Raw genomic sequence first — 12236 nt, forward strand, 5'->3', positions numbered from 1 at the left:
AACAAATTTGAAAATAACACCTTTTCATTGAAACCCCGAAGCTGTTTGGTCCAATAAACATATATAATTTGTCATGATACAGATAATTACATAAAAAGCATACTAGGATTAATTTTGAATCTAAAATTAGGAATTACAAATACTAAATGTATATCGAATCAGAAAACATCAACCAAGTATTTTCGTTTCTTATACCTATATCAATCAAAATGTGCAGTATCTTGTTAAGGCAAAAATAAATCATGTGCGACGTTAAATAAAGCAGTAAATGAAAAAATATATAAGTAAAATTATAAGATTAAATATCTTGTTTTACTTGTTGACAAGTTAGTTGTATAAATGTTAGTGCCAATCTCTAGTGCTGTGTGCACTTCTTTATATGTAACTAACCAACGTAATATCCACTGATGATGACATTAAATTGAATGTCGAAACGTTTGGAAATAAAGATTATTTTATAAATCTTTGGCTTTTCTTTGTTTGATGTATCGCCCTCAAGAACTCACTCATATATTTCAACATCAAAATTAACTACTAAATCATATATATATATATATATATATATATATATATATATATATATATATATATATATAGAAATAAATAATTTGCTGAAGCCGGTAAGAATTTGAACTTGATCAGGTAAGATCAGATAAGTCCGAAGATTGTCATAATCACAATTGAATTAAACAAATCAATCTTCACAACTTTAAATAACTTCTGTAAGTATTGAAATATCTTCGTTTGTCAATAAATTATACCATTTGATCTATAGTTTAGGTATTTTCCTTACATACATTCAGGAGATGAAAAATAAATTTCTTTGAGCTATCACTATTTATTGTCAAATACCTCAAAACTATTGGATTTATGAGACTTTTTTCTTCGACGAAACTAAGACTGCCATTTTATTGAACACATTGATCTACGAAGATCTTTAATCTATAATGTTGATAGAAGCTGCCTTCCTATAATTGTTGATATAGTTATGGAGTCTGTCCGTAGGTTTTAAGTGTGTCTCGTTAATCAGTACTATGTCCAGGTCATAATTTGTTATCGCCTGTCTCAGTTCGTCAACATTGTTTTTAAGTCCGTCAGAGTTAGAGTGCATTATGTGTAAGCCGCACGTTTGATTTATGGAGATGCTGTTAAAAAGTTAAGTATTGTCGTATATTTCTCGTTATATGTCATGTTGGTGTTTAGTGATTTTGTCAGTTTGTAAAGCTCACTGAAAATTTGTTTTACCTGAGGATCAGCAAACAGCATCCTGATTCCACCCCCATAGCAGCAAAAAGTCCCTCTGGTGTATTAAAATCTGGATCGGACTGACTGGTGGTAGGCCGGAATGGTGATTACGATAGTGCAGGCCTGATCGGTGACGACGATGGTGTAGGCTCAACCGGTAAAGGTGAGGACTGGATCAGATTTCGGAATGATGACGGTGGAATGGGAAGTTGAGGATACGCTGATTTAACATTTGGGCCAATGCTGGTGGTATTTATAGCTGACGAAAAGCTCCTCGTCAGCGGCACTGGTGTTGGTGCTGGCCTATACGCTTTGTTCTCCTGAGAGCGTCGCTTTCCTTTTTTTTCTTGTAGTTAATAAGAGCGCTGCATTTGGAGTGATTTGCCGGGTGTTCGCTCTTGCAATTGATACACATCGGTGCCTCATGTGGTAGTTTCTGGCACGCGCCTGGAGCGTGCACATTGAGGGACTTTATACACCTGTACTTTAAGTCACAGGTGTAAGATTATTAAAATCTGGATCGGACTGGCTGGTGGGAGGCCGGAATGGTGATTGCGATAGTGCAGGCCTGATCGGTGACGACGATGGTGTAGGCTCAACCGGTAAAGGTGAGGACTGGATCAGATGTCGGAATGATGACGGTGGAATGGGGAGTTGAGGATACGTTGATTTAACATTTGGGCCAATGCTGGTGGTATTTAAAGCTGACGAAAAGCTCCTCGTCAGCGGCACTGGTGTTGGTGCTGGCCTACACGCTTGAGTTCTCCTGAGAGCGTCGCTTTCCCTCTTTTCCTTGTAGTTAATAAGAGCGCTGCATTTGGAGTAATTTGCCGGGTGTTCGCTCTTGCAATTGACACGCATCGGTGCCTCATGTGATAGTTTATGGCACGCGCCTGAAGCGTGCACATTGAGGCACTTTATACACCTGTACTTTAAGTCGCATGTGTAAGAGATATGGCCAAAATTGAGACATTTGTGGCAAAGCAACGCTCAGTTCTGCGGTCTATAGTCTACCCAGGGAGAAGATGTATCCACCAATGTTTGTTATCGACCTTAGTTACGACATATTTCTGGTCTGTCTCTGTAATCGATGGATGTAGACCGGTTATGGTTATTTGCTTTGGTATTTCTTCTTTGATCGTGTAAGGTATAACATCTATAGTTGCAGTCCCTTAGCATTTCTTTAATTTTCTCATGTTCTTTAGCAGTGTCAGTGAAGATTTTGTGTAGATTATAATTGAGGTATTGGTATTTAAAATTAATTTAGTATGGGATTTTTGCCTCTTTCGTGTTGGTGTTCTTGGGTGACATGGTTTGATGATTTTAAAGTTTAATAAATTGGTTAAAGACTGTATTTTAAACTGCTATATGCTGAAAACACTCATACAGTGTAACGCGTATTTGTTTTATGTTAAGAATATAAAATATATATATTGATATGAAAACTGAGAGAAAACTAAATTCCTAGGATTAAAGTTCATTTATGACACATTCTTCTTTATTATCTCTGCATTTAATAGTTATTTTGCTATCTAATCATCAATCATTAATATAGTTGCATTAATAAATCTTTGAATAGTTTCTGTATAAGTCGTTTTTTAAACATAAGTAACCAAAACCCATAACTACTTTTAATTCCTGCCAATTGTAGCTCAAACCTATCTATCGTTTTAATCCAGATTTTATTGCAAGGAGGTTTAGTTAAAACTATACTAAACTTGCTGTTTAAAAACTGCCTGTTCTTTTAGTATACTCTCTTAATTGAGACAATATTAAAATTCTTGCCCTTACATTTACAAAACTTTTCAGAACATTGTATACTCTGTTGCAATTTTTCCTTTAAATTATTGCATTGTTTGTTAATCTTTTTTAATCCCGGAACAAAATTTGATGTATCATACATCTTCTGGGTGTTAAGGCAATCCTACGCCTTATTACTGTATTCTGCAGCAATTTGCAGCCGCCACCAAGGACTTATATTAAATTTCTATTGAACATATTGTTATATCATATTTGATTAATTGATTATTATTGCTGCAACTATTATAAAAAAGTACCTTAGGGGTACTGCAAAAATCTTTTTCATGGTTTTTAGGTTTTCATCTCCTAACTAAGAACATAAGATTCATTCATTAATATTTTTTTGCAAATGGTATTAAAGTATTTGGAGTTATAATTACTTTTCCTTGTCCTTGGAGTTGAAAAGTGTTCTCCTGGTTCTGCATAAAAGATTGAGAAAGGAGACTCTTCTAATTGGTTTCGATTTCAAATTATATTCGATTTTTGCCACAAACCAAAGAGTTAGGTCATCCATTAAAGAACATTTTCATGATACATATTAATTATATGCATAATACATCATTATGTACATACCTGATAATTAGATGCCGGAAAGACATGCATTTTTTTATTATATTTGTGGAGTTATCACAATTTGGCACATTACCCTTTACCATTAAACTGATCACTTTAACTTAATAATAAATGAAAAAAGTATTCACCAAAACATAACTATATATAAACAATCACAGAAAAACAAATATAACACAGCTCAACTACGATACGCGATGACAACTTATAGAAAATGGAGATCAAAAAAGGTAGATCATGCTAGATCAATGAAATTGGAAATCGTAGCGCCATCCTTTGATCAATTCGAATACCATTTCAAAACACGGTAATATTCATTTGTTCGGAGATTACCGGCCATGGCACACACTATATTTGAACAATTGGTATTATTCACCAAGTTTTTTTATAACTCTTCTCAACAGTAAAACCATGGGGAGTTATTTCCGAACAAACGCGCATTGAACTGTTTTGAGCTTGAGTAGTGTCATTTTTAAAAACAGGTGGCTCATGTGTACTCAAATTCAACTACAAATCGTTCGTGCAAATGGGGAAGACCCGTGAAGTTATCAAGTTTGATCACATACACATAACCAAAGTTTGTGAATGCGTGTTTTTGTTAAAAAGTTTTAGTGAAAATTTAATAAATAAGTTTAATATGGCGCGTCATTGCACGTCTTTCTTGCGAGTAATAATGAGGTATGTATGATGCGCATGATATTATTATGTTCATATGATAAAAATGTATAATGAAATATAGTGAAAATGCCCTAGTTGTTCGCAGTTTGGGTGGAAAGAGCTAATAATCCTCTATTGGATAGTTGGATAGTCCTTTGCATTGTGGCAATTCCCGTTTCATTTGCGATGCACATTTTGCAGATATTTGCAAAGTCAATAACTTTACAAATAATTCAAGAAGACGTATTAAAGTTCATGCCCTGCCGACTCTAAATATGCCAGGTTTGTTCTATAATGCGTGAATGTATGCTAATAATTTGTACGTAATTCATATTTTGCTTGATATTTGTAGGGTTCATTGGGGATCCATATTTAGAGAAAAATTGTTTGATGGATAAAGATAGATTCCGTAAGAATAATAAAATTTATAAATGTAATTTATGGATAGATTTTAAAAAACTTACATTATTTCAGAACCTGGTGTGTACATTCGGAACAGCAATATAAAGGTAGGGGCATATAGGTTGTCACAGGACAGTAATCCTACCCCAGGTACCTAAACACTAGTTGCTAAGATATATATTTTTGAAATGAGGCAGTTGCGTCTTTAAATGAAATGTCTGTGGTCAGAATATATTCTGACGGCTTGACATTTGCAATGCGACGTGCCTTGGCGCCGCCGAGTATTGCGTTACACTTCCTAGAATATCGCAGCCTCTGCCCTGTGTCATTCACACAAGGGCTGTTTTATACCTAAATATTGTACACTCGACATTCATAATTTTAAGTTAGTCTACATTCGAGCTCGAGCAACCGAACGGAACGGATCGAAGCGACTAGTAACTACAATAAAAGAGTTACATAAGTAATGGAGTATAAACCGTTTGAACCCGGCGGGGCATCAGTACCTGCAGTTATAGATAAGGAAAACAATAGCACGGAGGTTGAAACAGGTATCCAAATAGGTAAATCGATTCATGTTATAAATAATGATGAGGTGATGATAAGTGATTTTTCGGAAGAAAGCGACAGTGAATTTTTAGATACAACAGTTTTGCCAAGCAATGTGGATAATAACTCGCGGAGTGATATTAATACATCGATAAATCAAGTGAATTTAAACAATACAAATGGTGATGACAATAAAGTTATGTTGCGAAAAAACAATAAAAGAAGCAAGAATAAAGCTAGTTTAAAAATGGTTAATGTACCCGAAGAATTAATCAAGAAATTGTTAAAATTGGATTCTAAAAAAGACAAAGTAACAACATTAAATGAAAATATGGAGGATAATCCAGGTTGCAGCAGTACTGAAAAAAGTAAAAGTTGGATAGAAATGATGGATGAAGAAAGTAATATGACAAATGAAGTTAACACTAGAAATAATAAAATAAACGAAGAAATTAATTATTATGAACCATATGATGAAGGACCGTACACGGTTTTTGCGGAATCAACTAACGAAAGCATTGGCAGATTTCATAATCTAGCTTTAGGCAGATTGATATTCAAACAATCGCTTAACATAAGCAAAAATATCATAGATATCTCAAAGATCGGGAGAAACAAAATCAAATTAGTATTTAAAGACTACTTTTATGCTAATAAATTAATCAAAGAGAAAATTTTGGAAAAATTTAATATACGAACGTACATCCCAAGACACAAATTATACAGAACCGGCATTATCTTTAACGTTGAACCCGACATGGACGAGCAAGAAATCATGGATGTTATTAGATCGGATATCAAAATATTAGAGGTCAAATGCATTAAAAAAAGAAACTTAGAAAAAACAAATATGAAATCGCAAATGGTAAAAATAGTGTTCAGGGGTAACTATCTGCCAGAATACGTCTCAATGTATTCGGTTAGGTGTGCTGTCAGTCCTTACATTCAATCTGTAATGCAATGCCACAAATGCTGGCGTTATGGACATTTAAAAAATCAATGCAAAAGCAAGATAAGATGCCGATATTGTTCAGAAGAACACTCTCATGAAAATTGCCAAATCGTGTCAGACTTTATATGTGCAGTATGCTATGGAAACCATCAAGCAAACGACAAAGAATGTAAATTCTTCAAAGCAAATAAAGAAATAAAAGAAATGATGGCACTACATAACATATCTTATCTTGAAGCTAAAAACAGGATGTGGAAAAAAGGATATGCTGAGGCTGCTAAGATCAACCCGTACAATCCGGGGTTTAATTCATCGTTTCCGAGACTAAATGGCAATACCGTAATGGATTCACACAGGCATAAAAATAAATATGAATTATTGAATAGTTTAGATGAACAAGAAATTAACATTGACAAAGACAGATTAATGTTAATGAATAAACCAAGAAATATTATGTATAAACGTCAAACAGAATACTTGAGGCCGATCAATCGATATAACAGAAACCAGATAAATGAAAAACCTGAAAAAAGAAACCAAGAACAACTAAGCCTAAACAGTAATAAGACCAATAAAAAGGAAGAAAATAAACGACAATTAAATCATTTTATAGAATTGGCTTTGAAACTTCGAGAAAAAATAGAATGTGAGAGAAATAAAGAAAGTAAAGAGATAGATGAAATTATTTATAAGTTAAAATGGGATACACATACCATTATGAATTACTTAAACCAGAACATTAAAACAGGTATAGATATTCGTGATAAAGATGAAATACTCAATAAAATAAGTGTAGTCAATTCTAACGAAAGTTAGAAGATAGTGAAAAAATAATTATAACAAATACCAACCTAAGATGGATAATATAAATATTTTACAATTAAATTGTAGATCTTTAAGAGCAAATAAGGAAAGCATCGAAAATCTTATGTTTCATAAGAAAATTCATATGGCAGCTCTTACGGAAACATGGCTGAAACAGGGCCAATTAGTTAAATTCAAAGGGTATAACATATTTCGACAGGACAGACAGGACGGCTACGGTGGTTCGGCCATATTGATCAAAGATAACATTCCGTGCGAAGAATTCGCACATTCACTAAGTAACCGAGACATACAAATGACCGCGGTAATAATTAAATCGACTACTCCGTTCTGTTTGATTTCAATTTATTGCGCACCACAAGCAACAAAGGATCTATACTTAATCAAAAATATCATCGAACAGATTCCTGTCAGAATAATTCTAACAGGAGATTTCAATAGCAAACATTTAGCTTGGGGTAATGAAATAACTGACAGAGGAGGAGCTATTATTTACGACATTGTGGATAGCCTTAATCTGTTAATGCTGAATGACGGAACGCATACGACAACACAAACGCCTAGGAAGAAATCAGCCGCCATCGACCTGACGTTCTGTTCGCCTTCTGTTCATGATAGACTTCATTGGAGGGTAATACCAGATAATGTAGGCTCTGATCATTTGCCTATCTTAATAAAGATGCAATTCAAGTGTAATACGAGAGTGGGATGGTATCCAGGCAGAAAATGGATGACTAAGGAGGCAAATTGGAAAGAGTATAGATTATATATCGAAGAGACTTTAGAGACATCATACATTACAAATGATTCTGAAGACATGTATAATTTTATTCAAGAAACAATAAATAATGCAGCCACTAAGCACATCAAACAGTATAAATTACCAAGATCGGATACATTCAAACCGGCTTTATGGTGGGATAACGAATGCGAAATTCAAGTTAGAAAAAGAAGAATAGCATTTAAGAGACTAAAAGCTCAATTCAACTACAAAAATTACCTGGAGCTCCAAAAAATCACAGCACAGACTAGAAAACTATTTAAAACAAAAAAAAGAGAAAAATGGCTTGAATTCGTGAATTCCATCAATAGAAATACAAACATTAATAAATTATGGAACATTGTAAAAAGATTAAATAATAAAAATAATGGCGACTCCCCAATTCAGCAAATGAGTGACAATTTCTGCGAGACAATTTTGAAGATCCACACGCCTGACTTTGTACCTGGTCCCGTACAATACTCCCAAGTCCAAGCAGAAGAAGCAAGTGATGATTACGCAATTCATGAAATCGAAGGACGCATTGATTATGAGGAGCTAGAACTGGCACTAAAAGACAAAAGAAATAGCTCTCCAGGATTTGATAACATCACATACATTATGATTAAAGAATGCCCCAAAGCATTTAAATGTATAATAGTTGAAATGTTCAACTTTATATTAAATTCAAGTTGGATCCCGGAAGATTGGAAAATTGCGGTGCTAGTGCCAATACTAAAACCGCAAAAAGATCCAAGTGATCATAAATCCTATCGACCAATAATGCTTCTTCCTTGTCTCACGAAAATCTTTGAAAACATTTTAAAAAAAAGATTAGAATGGTACATAGAGAGAAAGGGTATATTAAATAAATATCAATTCGGATTTAGGAGAGGAAAAGGTACAATCGACTTGTTAAGCGAGCTAATTGTAGATCTTTATAGTGCATTGTCAGATAATAAAGAAGTGCTACTAGTTACGGCCGATATTGAAAAGGCATATGATCATGTTGATCATAATATTCTCAAAAAGAAGCTACATAATTATAAGATCCCAGACAATATTATTATTATTATAATGTCACTACTATCCAATAGGAAAATTTACGTGAGAAATAAGAACCGTCTAATAGGGCCAAGGACATCATATACGGGCATCCCACAAGGTTCGATTCTGAGCCCTCTCCTATTTAACATCTATATGGCAGACTTTATATCGTCAGAAGGGACAAGAGTCAAAAAGCTACAATATGCGGACGATCTGATTATGTACACAGTTTCTCACTCAGTAGAGCATTGTAGAACAGAAATGGCTAATGCCATATCAAAAGATTTGGAATGGATGCGGAATAATAGACTCGCTTTGGAACCGAGGAAGACCAAAAGCATAATTTTTACCAGACATAGATTTCCCAAAAATATGCATGGAATAGATATTGACACGATAAGGATCGAATTATTAGAAAACATTAAAATTCTGGGTGTGACTTTTGATAAAAAATTAAATTTCAATAAGCACATAAGCGAGGTATTATTCAAATGCGAGAAAGGCATTAATTTACTCAAAAGAGTATGTAACACCAGCTGGGGTACACACCCAAATGCATGTATTTCTTTATACAAAGCTATCATTAGACCCCATTTCGACTATGGCTGTCAAATTTATGGAGGATTGTCTGCAGGTTTATATAAAAAGTTGAGTAGAGCGCAATTTGCAGCCATAAGAACATGTCTGGGATCTTTAAAATCAACCCCCACTAACTCTTTATTAGCTGAAGCCGGGGAAGCTCCCTTAGATATAAGAAAACAAGTACTAACGAATAGATTCTTGATCAAAAAATTCAATTTTGATCATTCATGGATTCAAGATCAGTTAGAGGCACTGGCAGTTCGGCATTTCAATAATAGGTACTGGTTTAATAAACCGATCCCTCCGCTAGTTGCTGGTTTCCATACATTAAAGTCTTTAGAAGATAACATCATAATAAGCAACAGATTGGCGTACTACACAGTGACTTGGAAAGCAACAATTCCCAAAAAATATATACACTTATCAGACGAATTAGTCATTGGAAAGAATATGGATAAGAAAATAATCAATCTGGAATTGCACGCCTTATTGAACACTAGATGGGAAAAGTATATACAAATCTATACGGACGGCTCAAAAACTGATGACGGCGTTGGCTGTGCTGTATACATACCAAGCCAGGATTTACAGCTTCAAATTAAACTCCCAGATTGGGCATCAATATTTACTGCAGAATTGACGGCTATCAACAGTGCGCTAGACCTAATTAAGGAACATAAATTAAAGAAGGCAATAATTCTGTCTGATAGCATGTCCTCACTGCATGCCTTAAATATGCCGAAAGATTATGGAAATCCTTTAATATTCGACTGTTTACAAAAAATAGAAAAGCTAAACAACAATAACTACAGGATCGAATTAGTATGGATAAGAGGCCATCACAATATCACCGGGAACGAGATCGCGGATAGCCTGGCCAGAGAGGCACAAAACTCAGCCACTTTAATTAAAAAAGCTCCTGCCGTGGATCTGAAACGAAAGATCACAAAAATGGGGATGTTGCATTGGCAAAAAATATTTGATCTCGAATCAGCGTCAAAAGGAATATTATTCCGTCCGTGTAAACCGATAGTGTCCAGAAACACATGGTTTGAAAAATTGAACTGGAACAGAAGAGAGATATCTACAATATGCAGATTAAGATTGGCGCACACGAAAAATAATGTTCATCTATTTAGGATTGGAATAAAACAAGACCCGTTCTGTTCGTGCAGCACTGTACTGGACACAATAGATCACATACTGTGGAGTTGTCCATTGTATGAAAGGCAACGAATATTTCTGTTTGAAAAGCTTCAACAGCGGAATGTGTCATTTCCTATAAATGCTAGGTTCATCATTAGTAGTAATAACATTGATTTGTACAGAATACTGATAGAGTTTGTAAATGAATCCAATATAAGGTTATAGAGTAGGATGTTTTTAGGTTTGTTTATTGTAACTAGTCTGTATTGGTATTGTGAATTTTAATTTTAATTTTCTTCTTAGTTTATATTTATATTTGTATTGTAATTTGTAATGGCTGGATGACTAAGAAGTCGAGGCCATTTTAAATAAATAAAAAAAAAAAAAAAAAAAAAAAAAAAAAAAAAAAAGTTAGTCTAGACTCTAGACAATGCAGCGGGATAGTTAACAAGTATATTCAATCACCGCTGAATTTGAAATAGTTTGAAGATTTAATATATATTTATACCAATCACAGTGTTTTTATTCAGTAAGATTCAAATTTGGAACGGTTATCGTCTGATAACAATTATTTACTTACAGCCCGCTTTATTATTAATTACTGATGGTAGCCAGCCCAACCATTGGTCATCTTCGAGCCGTATATTAAGTTTGTTATAAATACAACTAGTACCCGGTTAGTGCTTTATATAGTGAATACCGGTAAATTAATAGAACTTTGTACGGATTATTTACTGGCATAAATTCTGTGTTTGTGTTAAATTTTGATTGGTGGTGTGTTATGAGCACGTAATTTGCACGTATCGCGATAAACTGTGATAAAATATAATAAGTGCAAGTGTTTTCCCGCCAATTAATTCTACGTGTTGTTTTGTGATCTAATATCCGAGACGGTGGTGCATTTTTTTGAAACCAGACGGCTGATTTTAAACTTTTGGTGTTTTATCTGAAGCAGCTTATATTTTCCTGGACATCCGGCACATCAGATCAATTTTCTGATAGATCAGCAACTGAAATTATCTTCGACTAATATTGAGACTCAATATTTTTGGTAACTTGGTATTTGCATCCAGAGTGCTGAATTCATCTCTTTATAAAGGAACCAGCTCATACTTTCCTGGACAGCGTGCTAACCAGGCCAACCCAATACCAGAAACTTGAGGACCTTCCTGAAGAACAGCTCATACTTTCCTAGACCAATTTCACGACTACGGTTGTAATCGTTGTTTATTTATCTTTATATATTTACCTTACTGATTATTATTTGTTATTGTCATTTTTGACTAATACTTGTTCGTAAAGGCTTTGTATTTAATTTATATTTAGCGCTACAGAAATTTATATTTCTGTTACAATTCATCGATTGTTATTTCATTGTGTATTATAAGCATTAACATTCTGTAACAATCATATTTATACATTTGTAACAGTTAACACGTCAGGTATTAGTTAGTTTATTTAACAAAGAGTTTAATCTAGCAAAATTTAAAGTAACTCCCGAAGCGCAAATAAAACTGTCCAATATACATATCCCGCAATTTAATGGCTCTTATAAAGATTGGACGGGATTTAAGGACTTATTTGTATCGACAATTAATGACAATAAATCATTGACCGATGTTCAAAAATTTTATTATTTAAAGGGACATCTTATCGGGGATGCCGCTGAGGATATTAATAATTTGCAACTAAGCGACGCTA

General features: G+C 34.1%; 1 protein-coding gene across 1 annotated transcript; it reads right to left on the reverse strand.

Annotated features, from left to right (window-relative positions):
- Positions 1-1731: 1731 nt before the first annotated feature.
- On the reverse strand, positions 1732-2106 carry LOC113388898 (elongin-A-like). Its single transcript, XM_026626012.1, has one exon. It carries the CDS (start codon positions 2104-2106, stop codon positions 1732-1734), a length of 375 nt encoding a protein of 124 aa, XP_026481797.1.
- Between the last annotated feature and the right edge of the window lie 10130 nt (positions 2107-12236).

The sequence above is a fragment of the Ctenocephalides felis genome, unplaced genomic scaffold, assembly GCF_003426905.1.
Source record: "Ctenocephalides felis isolate EL2017-DRISC unplaced genomic scaffold, ASM342690v1 CF-g0.4_SCAFFOLD_00845, whole genome shotgun sequence".
Classification (NCBI taxonomy): domain Eukaryota; kingdom Metazoa; phylum Arthropoda; class Insecta; order Siphonaptera; family Pulicidae; genus Ctenocephalides; species Ctenocephalides felis.